The sequence below is a fragment of the Apis laboriosa genome, unplaced genomic scaffold, assembly GCF_014066325.1.
Source record: "Apis laboriosa isolate Shangri-la unplaced genomic scaffold, ASM1406632v1 scaffold16_cov148, whole genome shotgun sequence".
Classification (NCBI taxonomy): Eukaryota; Metazoa; Arthropoda; class Insecta; order Hymenoptera; family Apidae; genus Apis; species Apis laboriosa.
Window position 1 is genome coordinate 2,228,628 of NW_025222129.1, and position 17,277 is coordinate 2,245,904.

The 17,277-nt window shown below is 46.7% G+C and overlaps 1 protein-coding gene across 5 annotated transcripts in view; it reads left to right on the plus strand.

The window, feature by feature from the left end:
* Window positions 1-415: 415 nt before the first annotated feature.
* The window catches only part of LOC122711104, a 41,466-nt gene continuing 24,604 nt past the window's right edge, over window positions 416-17,277 (plus strand). For 2 of the 5 annotated variants that reach the window (XM_043929543.1, XM_043929542.1), the window contains exon 1: window positions 1,082-1,211. Coding sequence is in view for 1 of the 5 variants with exons in the window: in XM_043929540.1 (XP_043785475.1) it covers window positions 863-1,022 (160 nt within the window). In the remaining 4 variants the exon portion in view is untranslated. Of the gene's footprint in view, window positions 1,023-1,081; window positions 1,212-4,748; window positions 4,847-17,277 lie in introns of those variants that run through there. The other 3 variants (XM_043929540.1, XM_043929546.1, XM_043929545.1) reach the window with 3 other exon arrangements.

Below are 17,277 nucleotides of genomic sequence, written 5' to 3' on the forward strand. Positions count from 1 at the left end.
ACGCGACGAACACAATAGGAGCGTAGCACCACGTCGAGGAACTAATCCCTCCACAAAGTCGATCGATCGTTTTATGTGCGTGTATATATATACATACACACACACACACACACATATATATATATATATATATATATATATATGGATGGAGACAGAATAGAGAGAATATGTTTGGTTTTGGAGATGCGCGGAGGAATCCGTGGAAGCGGATTGAAGCGGCGACAGGGTCGTCCGGCGAGGAGCGTGGACAATGGAGCATCTCTCGGCGACTCGTGCGCGACCCCGAAGAGAGCGTTATCGAATCGAGGATCTTCGCAGATTTTCGGGGAGGTTCGTTCGGCCACGGATTCTCCCGGGCAGCAGCCGGCACGGCTCAGTGTACTGCGTGGCAGCCTGGACCGCAGGCGCCTCCAGTCGACGGTAGTAGTTGGCGGTTGCGTGGCTGTGCCGATGCCAGTGCGCCTTTCGCAGCGGAAACTCTGCGTGCTTTTTGGGACGCGTTCCACCGCGTCGAGGTATTCTGCCCGGCTCGAGGGACATCGCGGAGACGAGAGAGCGAAGATCGCTCGGTATCACCTGGCGGCACCTCCACCACCACCACCACCACCACCAGCAGCTGATCGCAACCCCGGTGGCTGATGAGATATCCGCGCGTTCGAGCAAGATGAAACTCGAAGAGATGGAGCGCGAGAAGACTTTGGGAAGGCTCGCGAGGAGGGACGGAGTGAGCTCGGTCGAGCGAGGAGGGAATTGATCGATCCGATCGATCGATTGCGCGGTCGAGGATCGATCGATATTTCTGTGGGACGAAGAGGGTGGCCGAGTGGACGGCTGGTGGAGCCGTGTGAGCGTTTGCACGCGGATGCTGGGTCCGATTCGTGGTGCGCCGACCAGCAGCCGCGTATGTGTGTGTGCCGTGTGCACGGGAGATGTACGACAACGCATAGACCGTTACCGCGATACGTCGGTGTCGTGCCGCGCGATTCTTCGTTGGTTTCGGTGCGCGGTGTTCGTGGCCGAAAGTAAGTAATAAAGGGGGACCGGAGGAGGAGGACGGCGGAGGACGGCAGCGGGAAGGTATTGCGCGTCCGGGGCGCGAGGAGGAGCGAGGAAGAAGAGAGAAAGAGGGAGGCCTGGAGAGAGTAATGATCGTGACGACGACGGTCGCGCGAACAAATGAACACCTCGGCACAGCGTTCGGGATATTCCAAGTGAGTAGTCGGAGGGGTTAGCCTGGATCTTCTCTCTCTCTCTCTCTCTCTCTCTCTCTCTCTCTCTCTCTCTCTCTCTCTCCTTTTTTTGGAACATTTGATCCTCGTTCGACGCCTCGTTAAAAGGACAGACAGTTTCGCTCGATCGAGATCTCGGAGAGAAAGAGAGGAGAGGATCTCTCTTATTATTAGGAAAAGTTTCTCTCGAGGGCTAATCGAAAGGTAGTGGAAGGGACGATTATTCGATGGGTTGGCCTCTATCTTCTCGCGGAGTCAATTTCATTTGCTACGTTGGCTCGGAAAGAAATCCTTCGAACCGAAAATTGAGATGAAACCTATTTTACCCAAACTGGTTCGACGAATCCTCGGGGGAAATTCGATGAATTTCCCACTCTCTCTCCCCCTCCTCTCGTCGCGTCGCTACTTGTTCGCAATTTTCGTTCCGTTTCGTAGGCTCCTCGCGCTCGTTCGAAACGCGGGATACGCGTTTCCCTTGGACGGGCGAGTTTGGCGCGAAATCCAACGCGCGGTTGGCATTGAACCGGCCCAATAACCGGCGCATCCTCGAGCTAGGTTCGTGCTTAACGAGGATTTCTCTCGCGGGTGAAACGCGCCGCTAAAAATCTCTTTTCGTTCCAACGCTTGGCAAACTTGGCCGCGTTTAAACGCGGAGTCGAGTCGGCCTTCGTCGTCGTCGTCGTTCCTTCGAATAGCCTTTGCGATATCGTGGCTATTATCGTGCGATAACGATTGTTCGGATCGCTTCTCTTTTTCTTTCTTTCTTTCTTTCTTTCTTTCTCTCTATCCGAGAGAAATACATTACATCTTGCTCGAAAGAAGCGAGAAGAAGCGAAGAGGGAGAGGAGAAAAAAAAAGGCAATTTCTCGAAGAAAAATGCGTGGAGATAGAAAAAAGAAAAGGAGAAAAAAAAAACAATCTCCACAGACAACGGGTTTCGAGATAACGAAATCTTCTCGAGTCTTATCAGTCCGGCGAGAAAACTTGCGGATAAATGGGAATTGAATATCCGAGGCCGAGAAAGATAGGGAAAGATCGGTGTAGAACCGAGATAGAGATATATCGGGGAATAAAAGTAAATCCGAGAATGTGGACTTCCTCGTACACCTGTACAAGGAGGGGGGGGGGCGTGGGCGGCAAGTTTTCTCGATAACGTTGCGGCTTGTACGGCGGAACGAGCTATTCGTCTCTCTTACGTTCGAACGACGGAGAAGCATTAATAATCCCTGATTCGACAACGGTTCTCGAAAAACGGTGTTGCGTTATTTATGCGATAAAAACGACACGATACCTCGTCCTGCCTCACTCTCTTCCCTTCTTTCTTCCTTTCTTTTCCTTCTTTTCGTCCGAGAGATTTCGTTTCTCTCTCTCTCTCTCTCTCTCTCTCTCTCGATCGATCAACCCGATCCGTAACGTATTACAATTTATACGAACGGTCGAGAAAAAAGCGACACGGCGCTCTTCTTTCCACGTCCGGAAATCCAGATCCGGAAGATCCGATACGAAATGGAGAGAAGTGTCGCGAGCAGAAGTAAGAGGAGGCAAAAAGAACGTCGTTGGAAGGACGACGAAAAGTAGATTTGAAACGGTACGTTCGAGAAACAGAGACAGAGAGAGAGAACTGTCGTTTTTACCATCGTTCCAAAGTGCACATTTCTGTAAGACGGATCGCGAATCGAAAGATCCGCCCGTTTCTCTCCCCCTTTTATCTCTCCACGTTGCGAGTCAGGCAGCGTGAGGAGTCGTCGTCCACGTCCACACCTATTTCACTCCTTTTCCATCGCAAACTTCTCGATCTTCTCTTCTCGCGTCCACGCGCGCCTCCTCCTCCTCCCCTCCCCAACTCGCGCGACTCGGCCGAGCCGACATTAGCATTTAAATGGGGAGGGGAAGGAGCGCGGTTCCGAAACTGTAAACTCGCGGGCGGTGGATACGTGTGGCGGGTTTTACGCGACGAGTCGGTACGTGAGAACGAGATCCAACGTGGAGGCGCAAGCGGCCTGTTCAGGTGGACGGAGGGGGGAATAGACAGAGGTCGCAAAAGTAACTTTTACGACGTTTTAAGAGGCGTTCGTAACGAGCGCCGGTTACGGTATCCGGTTACAATGGACCGGCCCGTTGTCCCGTATTAGCATTTACACGGGGTTAATTGGCTTTATCGCCGCTCCGTGCCGCGAGAAGATAAAAATACACGTTGCGCGCGGAATCCATTAAACGTGGAAATTGGAGATCGCAGGGGGGACGTTAAGAAAGTGGGTAGATACATATATATATATATACCCAGGGATATCGTAATTTTCGCCTTCGTTCGACCCTCGGTCGACCGTTATCGTCATTTCGGATTCTCGGGGATTCTCGGGGTGGTGGTGCGATGGAACCTCGATGGAAGGTTAAAAAATGAAATCTAGATCCGAGAATGAGGAGGGAACTCGTCGCGGTGTCGAGTGGATGGCGAAAGAAAGCGGCGAGATCGAGTTCGTAATAACTTTTCATCGTGAAAATTCAAACGTGCTGTCTCGAACGGGATCAACCGCTCTGTTTAACCGCTCGATCTTAAACTCGATCCGATTAGGACGAAAACGCGCGTTCTCGCGACGCGATTGATTCCATCGCTAGAGAGAGAGAGAGAGAGAAGCGAGAGGAGGATGAGAAATGGTAGCGGAGAGAGAGAGAGAGAGAGAGAGAGAGAGGAGTATCAGGTGGGAAACAATGGATAAGGTAGAAAGGAGTGGCGAGGGGACGAGAGATGTAACTGCTCTTATTTCTTCTCGGTGGCAGCGTGGCCCGGGCCGGAAACAAAAGGCGATCCGACATCAAACATTCAAATTAGAAAACTCCCCCGCCGGTCCGTTGCCTGGGACGGATTACCCTCCCTCACCCCCTCCACCCCTTCCTTCTCTGTGTTCCCACAGCCCAGCGTTAAACCTTCGCATCCTACTTTTCGCGAAACCACACTCGATCCCAGCGGCCACAGTTGGCCGAGCCGCGTTTAAGCGGCTCCCAACCTACTTTCCCAGGGCCACGATTTTCGACCAGACTCGTGGATCGTCCTCCCTCCTATCGTATCGTATCGCGTCGTATCGCGTCGTATCGTATCGTATCGTATCGTATCGTATGGAATCGTGGTCGCCGCCATGCTCGGTCGACCCTCCGAGCCCACCGTGTTTGCGCTCGCCCTCGTTGCAACACGGTTGCGCGCCCCTATACATATTTGCTCGCGGTCAGAGGCGAGGCTGCGGCGTTAAAACAAGGAACACGAGTATGTCCCGGGCGATCAAACAGGGCCACCGGGATTAGCAGCCCTTTCTTGCGGAGATTAAAACGACCGAGCCACTTTGTCCCGGAGCCTATCTTCCAACCGCCTCGCCCGTTATTAAAATTACCCTTCCGCCCCCCTCTATCTTCCTTTAAACATCCTTACTTTGCCTCACTTTACTTTGCTGCGAGTTTTTCCGTAACTTTCCTGTTTCTTGGGAATGGAAAAAAAAAAGAAAAGAAAAGGGAAAAAACGGCGGATGGAAAATTGGAGCGATTTCGAAGTAGACGTCGAAGATCGGTGGGTTGCGGTGTAAGGTGTTTCCTAAGGAAGAAGAATAGCGGAATACCGGATGGAGATGGTAAAACATTCGTAAGAAGCTTATAAACGCGTAAAAAGTTTCGTTTTACTTTTCGCGAGAGTTGTTGTAGAGAAAACTCGGGCGGGGGATCCTGAAACGTAACTCGCGTATGCGGATTATACGTGAAGTTTTGTTTCGCCGAATGCGTGCTTTTTCGAACTACGTATATTTTCGAGAGCGTTTTCTACTTTTTTTCTTTTTTATACACTCTTTGATACGCTTTATCCGTAACCTATTATCGAGATTAGTCGCGTCGTAAAGCAGCAATCTCGTGGCAATGAATTATCGTTACGACATTTTGCCGAAAATCACGTTGCGAAAGTTGTTCCATTACGCGAGGAGGACGCGATAAAAAGTATCCGGCATATTTTCCAACGCGTCGGAATCCGTTTGGAAAGGAATTCGGACGGTGCGTGGATTACCGCCCCTGAAAAATAGCGAAAACTTGCATCGGTTGCAGACGAACGCAAAGCACGAGCGAGCGAGCTTTCGAAATTTGGTGACACTCGCGGCGAGGCTCATCCTCCATGTCATTCCATGTGTGTGAAATAAATCCGCGTACCAGATGTTCGCGGATCCCATCCCGGGAAAGTTTTCGCGTTCTCAGCGGAAATCGTCTTACTTTTCTCGAGAAAGAGAGAGAGAGAGAGACTTAGGCCGTAACAGATTTCGAACGTTCTCTCGTGCCGACGAGATCTCACGAATTTCGTGTTAATTTCGATCAAAATTTATTTTTCGATCGCTTGGACGATGGTGTTTCGATAAAATTCTTTCTCCCACTTCTCCGGTAAAATTGCGATATTTTCACGGACTCGAGATCGTTGTTGCGTCCATTGCGATAATTCGCGAGGGGGGAAGTTTACTCGTGCAACATCCGTTTAGACGGATTCAACGATAAGATAAAGCGACGGTAAAATTTCGAGAGATATGGATGGGCATAAGCCGCGTCTGACCATACGCGGTATCGTTCTACTTTCCAAGCAGGGAGGAGGAAGGAATCTGAAGTAATAAAAATGTTTCAGAGCGTTTTCGCTTTTACGAGCTCTGACCGGGTAGCCAGTCGAGTCAAAGTCGATTAAGTTTTTCGCGCGCGTGGAAATTCTCTCTCTCTCTCTCTCTCTCTGCCCCCCGTCGTTTTCTTCATTTTTTTCCCCCCTCGTGGAAAATGGAATTCCTGGGCAACGCGACTCGTTCGATAAACGTAAACGTTACGTGTAAGCTGAAATTGACTTCGCAGCTTCGTGTGAGACGGGGCGGTAATTAGTTCCGCCGGGTCTAACGTTGCTTGCGAGCCAAGCGGAGATAGGGGAGGAAGAGAGACGGAGGGAGGCCGAAAAAAAGAGGAGAGAGAGAGAGAGAGAGAGAGAGAGAGAGGAGGAGGAGGAAAATAGGTGGAGCGAGCACGAGTTGATATACGTTTCGACGGCGAGGCGGAGTTTTAAATGAGATTGAACGGGGGAGGGGGGGAAGAAAAGGTGAAATTGTAGGTTTCGCGATCGAACGGTGGCCCCGGGATCGGGCGGTGGCGCGAACCAAATTCGAGAGGAGAAAGAGCGACCCGGTGCTCGCTGCTTGCAATTTTTTTTCCCGAGGTTTATCCACGTCGCGATCTCTCATTGTTCGAGCCCTTCTTCGAAGCCTCGTTCTTACACGCACAAACAAAGAGGAACGTTCCGGGGGAAATACAAATATCTGGCGTAGCAGTAATTAAAAGGAATCCAAGATACGAATGCGCCGGTCGTCCGTGCTCGTTCCGCGGATGGTGCATCATTTCCTTGCCGTTTGTCGAGCCTGCAATTGACCTATCTTCCATCCCTTCGTTTCTCTCCCCTCCTCTCTCTCTCCCTCTCTTTTTTCTTTCTTTCTTTTTTTTTTTTTTTATGACTGGAACTTAAAGAACTCGTCGAAAGTCGAAGAATGTTCGAGGGTCGAGGATAAGAGGGGGAGGGGAAAAATAAAGGGCATCTTTCTTTCTTTTTCCTCTCCTTCTCTCCTGAATCTTTCGCACCGAAACGAAACGAATCAAAGGCTCGCTCCCTTCGAATTTCTTCCCCCTTCTTTTTATATTCTCGTCCTTTTTTCGTTCAAATTATCCTCCCTCGAACTTTTCCTATTTTAACCCGTATCGGTTAGATCCTTATTTTATACATTCCATTTTATTCCCCCTTCCTCGAAATTGAGGAGGGAAATCGATCGAAGAATACGACTAGCCGTACGATCACGACAGGGGAACTCCGCTCGAATAATTTGTCTCCGCTTTAAACGTTACCTTAGACGGTTAAATTTTTATCTCTCGATAGGAATTAAAAATAAATAGATGCATACGTATACACGCGAAAATCATCCGTCTACGATTGATCTTTTCTCCGTCTACCATTTCGACCAACGCTTATTCCGAATTCAATTTCATCCCCGGATAGAACTCGGATAAATGCGAATCAAATTTCGCTGAAAAAATATCGTTCTCGGATATTTTATTTCCGGAAGAAAGGACTAATCCTACTCGCTCGCGCCACGATCCTTCGAAATACACACTTGATAGTACAATCGATAGAAGAATTATTAAAACGATTTTACGAACGGAATCGAGAAAGCGAAGCTTTCTTCTTTTTTCGAGTTTAAACGCGAGAAAAAGGACAAAATGTTCTCTCTCTCGATCGAAAAAGTTTGCCGATGTAAATTCGAAAAATCCCTGACCCTGATAAAAATCTCTCCCCCGATGAAGAATGCTTTTCAACGCTTCTCCAACAATGACAAACGTATATATATATATATCTGTTTTCGATTGCCAAGCATTCTGTATCGTTTAACTCCGTGACACTTTTCCACGTCGGCACTTTTCACCTTTTTACTCCGATAAAGGGAAGAAAGCCGGTCGGTATTTCTCCGCGATCGAAAGAGAGAGGGGAAAGGGAGGAAAGGGGGCACATCGTGAACTTCAATCCTATCAGCCCGGCTCCGACTATTCCCCGCATACCTTCCTCTCTTAAATGATCTTTTTTTTCGAATTCCGCAAGCCGATTCGACGCCCGCTTTAATCAATTCTCATCATCGGTACACAGCGCCCGTGAATACCGGGACAAAAAAATGAAAGATTTTTCGCGTCAGCCCATACGTACTCTATATCGATCCCTTCGATTTTTCAAATTCTTTTTTACAAAATCCTTCTATTTATTCAGATTGTTCCTCGCTCGTTTCCTTTCTCTACATCCATTCTTTCGATTTTTCAAATTCTTTTTTACAAAATCCTTCTATTTATTGCGATCGATCCTCGCTCGTTTCCTTTCTCTATATCAACTTGTTTTTTGCAAATTATCCAAAGTATTTATTGCGATTTTTCCTCATTTTTCAAATTCTCTTTTACAAACTCTTATTTATTACGATTTTTCTTCATTCGTTTTCTTTCTCTGTATCGATTCTTTCGATTTTCCAAGCTCTGTTTTGCAAACTATTTCCAAAGTATTTATTGCGATTTTTCCTCGCTCCTTTTCTTTCCTTTTGTATCGATTCCCTCGATTCCCCGTGTTCTTTTTCGCAAAAGAATTTATCCTCCTATTTATTGTTCCTCGCTCGTTTTCACCTCCGTGTCCACCCAACTTCCTTCGAGGAAGCTCTTAATCTCGATCATCGTTCCTCCGCACAAACGATGCTTTTCTCCACCGATTCGTCATTACTCGATTTTTCCCTCGTCACTCCCACTCGTGATCCCCCATTCACGCAATCATCGGCGAGCAAGATCCACCACGGAAATTCTGTTACATTCGCACAAACGTGGATTTATAACAGCTACCGCCGCCGAGTTTCCCTCTTTTCACCGGCGTTATTATTGTTACTACTCTCCCCACCGGTTGTAGGATCGTCGAGCACCGTCGGTGGTTCGTTTCGCATTCAGCCCCGTTCGACAAGTATAAATTCAACGAGAAGAAATACGCCGCCGTCCCTCCCTCCCCCCCATTGTATCGAATTCGTTATTCCTCCCGGCTGGATTCCTTTTTTTTACGCGCGTATCCGTAACCGCCTCCGCGTTTAATTGATTCGAGAATATCGAACGAGCAAATGGGCCTCGATCTCGCTGAAATGAAGAACCGATAGAACGGTTGTTCCCTCGTAAAACCAGACAGAGAGACTCGGTAATCGGTAATTCTTTGTGTCACCGTTTCCCCCATCCATTTCAATTTCTCCCTCTCGACTCGCGTTTAAATACTCGCCTCGATTTTCGCTTATAGTTCCAAATGTCATCGAGGTGAGAAAAAGGGGAGGAGAAATCGAAAAACTACTCGTCTTTACTTGTCCTTCCTCTTCTCCTCTTCCTCCAATTATTCTTACGATTCTTAACCTACGTACGTTTGATCGATACAATCGTCGAAGCGAAATTTCTTTCTCTCGTTTCTTAAAGGAACAATTCAGGGAGGAGAACTTTCCCGTTGTTGCGTAAAGAATCATCTCTTTTCTTTTTTTAACTTCCATTACGTCGAATAATATTATACATCCCTCCCTTCCTCTCGAACTCGGCGCAATGAAATATATAATCGAACGGGGTCTCGCAGTAAAGCAGAGCGATAAACCGATGCCATGAAATTACCGATCAAAGCTTCCGCCTCGCTCGAAAATTACGGATCACCCGTGGAAATTGGCGAAAGAAGAAAATCGGGGAGAGGAACAACGGCGTATCCATTCTTCGCCAAGATTATTTTCCCAGAGAGAAGAGAATCGATTTACCCTTCTCTCCCCCTCCCTCTCTCTTTCCATCAGCGTGGGCGAAGAAAAATCCCTTCGAATTTTTGGAACACCTTACACCGGTGTTCCTATAGTGTGTGACGCGTGTACGCGCGAATCCGTTACCAGTTCAACGCCAACGCTATTTCGCTCCGAGATAGGTACGAAGATTTTTATTATTTTCCCGATATCCGTGTCCCAGCCGCGCGTAGCAGCCGGCATCGAGGGCGAAGTGGCCGTGCCGTGGCGGTGCCGTTAATCCAATTTCTCGGATTAATTAAACGGAGGTCGGATCTCGTTAAACTGCTTCGTGCCGGAATCGAGGGTGTCGGTTTGGTTATACACCTCGTTTGGGACGAGCCACCGATCGTTCCGTGAGGGTGGGGATGGCGGATGCGGGGAATCTTGGCCGTTTCGATGGTCTCGCCGATACGATTTTCACCGACCGAGATACGAATATTCGATGATTCGCGAACGTGACTTTTCTCCGTGATCCTCTTCTCTTCGCCAAGTGCACTCCTGTATAAAATAACAGAGTTTTAAACGGTACGGAGGCGATTGCCTTTGTTAAAAGGCGCGGCCCTCCCGCCGTTTCGAATGATCGATGGCTCTAACGAATCGGGAAAAACTCTCCTCTTCCCGCGAATTTTTAACCCGCGGAAAGTTTCGCTTTTTTTTCTTCTTTTCTTCCCCCTTAAAAAAAAGAAAAAAAGAAAGATGGAAACTCCGCTTTTAACGTCTCTTCGTTTTTTCCTTCGCTCGACATTCGTCGTATCGACACCGAGCATCTGAACTCTGTTCGGTCACTGCCAGACGCTGAGTCAGCCGCTCCTTTTCCCCCCTCCCCCTTTCCCGCTATCGCACGCACATTTACACCGTGGAAAAAAATCTAGGTCGCTACGTATTCACCCGGAATTTACCCATCATCCCCCCGTTCATCCAACCCACCCCCTCTCCCACTAGACTTGTGCAACTAGGCGAAGCCAGTTATACGCAACTGAGAAAACACTGAGAGAGATACGAAAATCTCCAGCGGAGACACGCTGGCAATCGTTGGAATTTGACGATCGTTCCGATATTACCCGTATTATTCGCCCGATCCCTTATTGGACACATTGGTGTCGGAAAAGGAAAGGGGCCCGGAGCGACGTTGAAAATTAAAAGAGGAAAGTTGAAAGGAAAGGCGACCGGTCTAAAGGTCTTTCACCGTATGTATATATGTATATGTGTATATATATATATATATATATACATATATGTGTATATATATACATTCGCTGTGAACAGGAAGCGACTTTGGCCGATGCTTTCACGTGCAATCGGCACCCTGATAAAGAGACACGGCTCTCGCGACGTGGTGCCGTTTGAACGATAACCGAGAGAGAGAGAGAGAGAGAAAGAGAGAGAGAGAGAGAGAGAGAGGAGGGGATGGAGTTACAGATTATTCGTGCACATTTGCGCGACAGCCATTTCCAGGGTTGTTTCGCGGACGAGGGAGGGAGGGGCGCGCGTTGAACGCGGCCCGAATTCGAGGCGAACCGCTATAATTTCGCGTTGTTAAAGAGGGAGGGCGAGGTGGAGACAAGTTTGGCGGAGACGCCTGGTGGGAGGGAAACACTTTTGGCCCGAGGAACTTTGCTCGTATATTATGGGAGCTCGTGGTAATTGATTTTGCGCAATCGTGTTAAACTGGAAGTAGGTTTCGTCCCCCGGAAATCACGGTATTGTAACGCGTGTTCGTGACCCGGGTCCAGCCCCCCCTCCCCTCCTCCTGCGTCTCCTTCTTGCGTCCACGCTTCGTCTCCACCGACATTTCGGGGGAAATAATACGTACGGGCAACGGGGTTATTGGCAATAAGGTGGCCGAGAATTCCTCCCCCTCTTATTTATATTACGAACGTTCCATTTCCCGCCTTCGCGTTTAAACACCCCCGACCGAGTCACGTTGCATCGATCTTTCACTCGACTACCCCCCACCTCCCGTTCCTCTTTCAATAGGACGAGATCTCGAGCATCGAATCGAAACTTGAAACGAGTTATTTTTCATCCAACGGATGATACTCGCTGGAGTGTGATTGTTCATTCGTTATGTATATATATATATATATATGTATATATAGAAGTCCATACGTTTGGATGCGCGTGTAATAATCTAGGAATATTGTAAAAATGGAATTTCGCGAGAACGAGGGGGTTCGAATTCGAGTGAGGGGGATCCGGCGTTTTCTCCATGAATTTTAAATAAATTCGATGCGCGGATAGGGAAAAATCCGTGGGATGGATTTAGTCTAATGAATTTTCCTGTATATAAATGCAGGGATGGTAATGTAAACAAACTTGGCGAGAGAACGTCGAGTTAGAATTGCTTCGTTCTCCTCGAGATGCGGCCAATTCTCCCCCTCTCCTCTTTTTTTTATCCTTACATCGTGGAATATTATAATTTTCAGCGAAAAAGTTTAATTGAATTGATCGAGTAATAAGATTCAAATAAGATAACGGAAAGATAAACGTCTGTTACTTGGAAAGGTATGAAAAAGGACGTGGAAAAAAAAAATCGAAATATCTTGTCTTAATTTTAATCTTTGTCGAGCCGAAAAAAACGAACCGGCAAATTGGCGGAAAGAAACGCGAGAAACGAGCTGCTCGACGGATAGCAGGGATCGGACGAAAATGTAAGCAATCTTATCGTTCCTTTTCCACCGTTCCATCGAGGGGAGAATTTTGAGCGCGTGGAAGTAGGGAGGGAAGCGCGATAAAATCTAGCAACGTTCGTGACAGTTGCCAGGGCGAAAATTACGCGGTTCGAAATAAAAGGGGAGGGTAAAAAGACACGTTCGGTCTCGTAGTTTCTTTTTCCTCCTTAACGACGAGCTATACCGTATACGTAAGATATACCGTCGTTCGCCAGTATCCATATTTGATGAAACGACGCGTTCCAGCGTCAAATGTCGCGTAACGTCGCATCGTATCTGCCGTATCTGTCGATTTAAAATTCTCGACTTTTAATTTTGCTCGATATTGTGCTCGATATTTTCTTTTTTTTTTTTTTTTTCATTCTTTGCGTATCGCATCGACATTTTTCGCTCCGTATATATAATAGTAAATTTTTCCACGAAAAATTTGCGTAAAACTCGTGCCAATTTTTAAAGTTTTTCTTAAAATTTTTCACGCGTCGACCCTTGTTCGAGTTTTGTTCGAAACTTGCAACCCCCTCCCCTTCCCCCTCCCCCGCTTACTTACTGCCCTCTAGCCACTTACCCTAACTTCTACTTTTCTACTTCCTTTTTATCTTTTCTTTTTTTTTATCCTTTTCACCCCGTGAAAACCGAACTCGAACGAGGTCGTACGAGGCGTATTTTAATACGAGCCGAAACGTGTCCGGCCGATGGGAGGATGGGAAACGTGTCTGGCAATTGGAACCAGCTTTTAAAAAAAAAAAAAAAAAAAAAAAAAAAAAAACGGAAGAAGAAAGAAAAAACGAATTTAAAAAGTTTGCGTATTTGTCGTCGATGAAAAAGAGGATGAGAAGAAAAAAAAAAAATACGCAAATCGATGATGCAATTGATACGTTTCAAACGTTTGAACGATTATTTTTAGAAAGTCGATCCATTTTCAAAACGATGATTTTTCTTTTTTTTTTTTTTCCGCGATATCCGAAAGCAAGAAAGAAAGAAAGAAAGAAAGAAAGAGAGAAAGAAAGAAAGTTTTTTAATATCTCGATATTATTTACTCTTCCCGTGCCCGAGGAATAGAAATTAAACTTCCCTTAGTGTACTTCCCTGGCGGAAAACTTACTTAAAAATGTATAGAACGAGAAAGAGTCTTTTTTGCAGTTAATAGCATGATTGTTTTTAATAGACTCCTGATTGCGTGGAAACTAGTTTGTAGACGTTGAAAATTAAATGAGGGGAGGGGGAGGGGGAGGAGTCTAGCTTTTCCAATTAAGATCCCTCCCATCGTTAATTTCGAGCTTCTTCTCCTCTTATTATCGCCTTTTCGTATTTTCGAGCGGATGTCGCGAAAAATCGGTCGCGCGGAACGTTATTTTATATATGTATATATATATATATATATATATATTCGATGAAACGTGCCCCCGCGTTCTTGATATTCCTTTAGTGAGAGATCCTGTTACGTATTCCGTGGCGGTATCAACCACGCTATCTCCACCGGACAAAGTTCATCCGATAAATCTCAATTTTTATTCACCGGCTCGTGAAACGTCCTTTATCTTCCGTCAGTTTTCCGTCCCTTGATTTACGAAAAAAAAAAAAAAAAAGAAAAAGAAAAAAGAGGAAGAGAGAGAGAGAGACTCGTCAGAAACGTAAGCAGAAACGATGGAGCGCGTCGAGTTGCAGGGGGAGAGAGGGAGGGCGAGTTTCGAGAGCTTGGCTCGGCCCAACTTCTTTTTCAACCTTAATTTCATCCTTTCGAAATTCGACCGATGTATATAACACAGGCTCGAGTCACCGAAGAGAAATTTTTTTTTTCCCCTCCTCGACGTTTTAACGAGAGACCTCTACGGTTCGTGATAAAAATTATTAAATCAGAACTCTCTCTCCCTCTCCCTCTCTCTCTGTTTCTCTTTTTCCCCTTTTCCCCCCTTTTCGTCTCTACGAGAGATCGGTCCGGTCAAAGAGATTGCGTAATAATGAGAGAAAGAAAGAAGGAAGGAAGGAAAGAAAGAAAAAGTAGATAACCAGATCCGTTTGTACGGCCACGAAAAACTCACGAGCTCTCATTAAACAATATTAACGCCGGGACGTTACCTACCTTCCTTCTTTATCCCACTAATGTCCGCGCTACTTATCCCCGAGCCTTATCCTTTATTTATCCCTCTTAGAAACGGGGGATTACCGCGGAAGATAGCCGAGGATTGTTCCGTATCGAATAAATGATGGAAAGAGATATGGACGTAAAATTTTCATATCTCGAAAACGTGAAAAGATCGTGGAAAGGGGGGAGGGGGAAGAAAGAGAAGAAGAAGAAGAAGAAGAAGGGGGGGAGGAGGAGAAGGAGAGAGAAAAGACGCACGAGCGACCGGGCAACAAATTCGACAATAACGAGGAGAAGCATTTTACTTGGTCGCGGAATCGTTTCGCAGAATTTGTCGCAGGGCAAGATTTACTTGAGCGCGACGACACGCTTTGTTTCTCGTTAGCATCGTGCCCATGGCAACGATGATTCTTCTACTCGAACAGAATCGAGAAAAGAATCCTGGTTGAAAGTCTGAAGTCTGGCGGCTCCTCGAGGAGAAGGAGGAGGAGGAGGACTCTTGTCCTGTCCGAAATTTATTCGACCGTGAATCGTGATTCACGTAGCGAATTCGTTTCTCCGTTCCCCTTTGACGAGCGAAAATTGTTTCCTTTAACGAGCAAAAGGAGAGACAACGATGTACCTGGCCCCCGATGAAACACTCCGAAAGGAAAAGAGAAGAAAAGAATTTCGATCGAAAACGAATATATCGAATGTATAATATACGCGAAATTGAAAGCGAATCTAAACGGTTAACGAAACGAGGCTGACTATATATCGTTCGTTACCACTCGCGCCGTGTTTGCCTTTCCTGTTCAATCCTTGCGTCTCGCCGGAGTTTTTAACGTACGCTGCTTCGTTGGACTCGCTCTGCCGATTCTATTTATTTATCTATTTCGCGCTCTCGTTCTTTCTTGGATCGGGAAGGATGGAAGGAAAGCTCAAAGTTTCGAACACGAGGAAAAAAAATTTCTCGCAACGAGACGAGAGGTTTACGGAAGGGAGCGAAGCGAATAATCGTAAGCGAATAATCGAGCGGCGCTTTAACGAAGGAATACTCGAAGGGAATCGCAATGGAATTTCTTTTCGTTTTTTTTTTTCCACGATACGAATCTCGTATTGGGACGGAAATGGATGGTGGCTACGCGAAATTCCATTCTCCCCTGGATCGTAGACGGAAACGAGGTAGGTTTCCCGGTGGATACGCGTTGGTAGGTTTCGATCCCATTGGCGATCAACGATGTATGAAGTTATCTTCGTTATTACGGGATATCGCGAAACAATGGACCGTGTCGGTGCAATAAATACCGATGGACCAAATTAGCCTATCGTTGACACGAAGGATCACGGGTGGAGGAGGCTCCACTCGCCCGATAAAACGCAATTACCGGGCTCGAACGCGGAAACAGTATTTAAATTATTTGCACGGATTAACGGAGGAGGATGGAGAAACCGGCGGAAATCGGGCTGTTCTCAAATTATTCGCCGGTTACTCGTTTTCTCCATTATCGACAATAATCAGTTATTCCATCGAACGAAAATAGTCCCTTTAACGGGGCGGGTTAATTGCCGGTCCCACTTGGATTACGAGGAAACGCGGAATCCTCGACCGATCCGTTGCGACCAACCGCTCGAGGGGAAATTACTTTGAACGCGGCCACTGACGATTTCGTAACTTTTCATTAAAAAAAAAAAAAAGAAAAAAAAAGAAAAAGCGACGTTCTGTGCGGAGCGCAACGAATTTTTACGAGGAGGAAAAAAATGTATATAGAAAAAGGATATCTCGTTAGAACGAGGCGGGAACTCGACTCGAAGCGCAACACTGCGAAACGAAAATATCGAGAAACGTAAAATCCAGAGACGGTTCGTTCGACTGACGAGCGTAATCCCACGGATGAACCGCGAAGAGGCGAAAAGGTGCACAGTGAAAATACGTGCAGCCTTTGTCTCTATAAAAGAACAAATGCGCCATAAAGGAGAGGTGCCTATAGGCCGTGCAAATAGTATTGGCAGCCGGAGCGAGCCAATATTGCCACCACGAACGAGGAAGAAGAAACGAATCGAAGATACGTGTCTGCGATCACCAATTTCCAAGTTGCCGCAAAAATCTCCGCCAAACGCGTTACAAATTCATCGCATTTCTTCGAAATATTTCCTTACCCCAATTCCATTCCTCTTTTCCCCTTCTTTAATATATATATATATATATATTTCTTTTATCACATTGCGAAAAGAAGGGATAAGCTTTTATACGGTGACATTTTCACCGAGGCGAAAATTGGTTTAATATTTCAATTGCGAATATTAAACCTCTCCTCCCCCCCCCTCCTCTTTTTTTGACCCAAGTATCCCACCTTTTAATTCGAAACCCCCGCGAAACCTGTTGTTTATTCATACACCTAGCGAGAAATTATTCATTGCCTCTCGAAACCTCCCCCTTCTCTCTCTCTCTCTCTTTCTCTCTCTCTCTCTCTCCACACATCCCCGCAAAACCTCGTCGAAATTCTATCCCCTCGATGCAAATGCGCGCGTCTCCTTTCCGAAGATATTCTCCACTTTTGCCACTTGCGACAAAGCAGAATTTCTATTTTCCGCGTAATTGCACTGCTCGCCTCGCACTTTCCTTTTAACCATCTTTTCACCGTTCGATAACGGAGAGATCTTCCCGAGAAAGAGAGAGAGAGAGAGAGAGAGCTGAGGGAGAAACACGCGAAAGAAGTCGGTTTCTATCGACGCGAGGACGCCGCGGGGCCCTATTATCGTTTACGAGAGAGTTCATCGAGGGAGGGGTTAAAGGTATCGACTCGATTAATAAAAAGGAAAACACGGGGAGAACATGGGAGAGAATGTCTATGGACCTAGGGGGAGCAAGTAAATGCAATCGAGATATATACCCCCATCGCCGAATCCACTGAATTTCCGATACAAATTTTTGCCGCGCTTTAACGAGGGATCGTTGG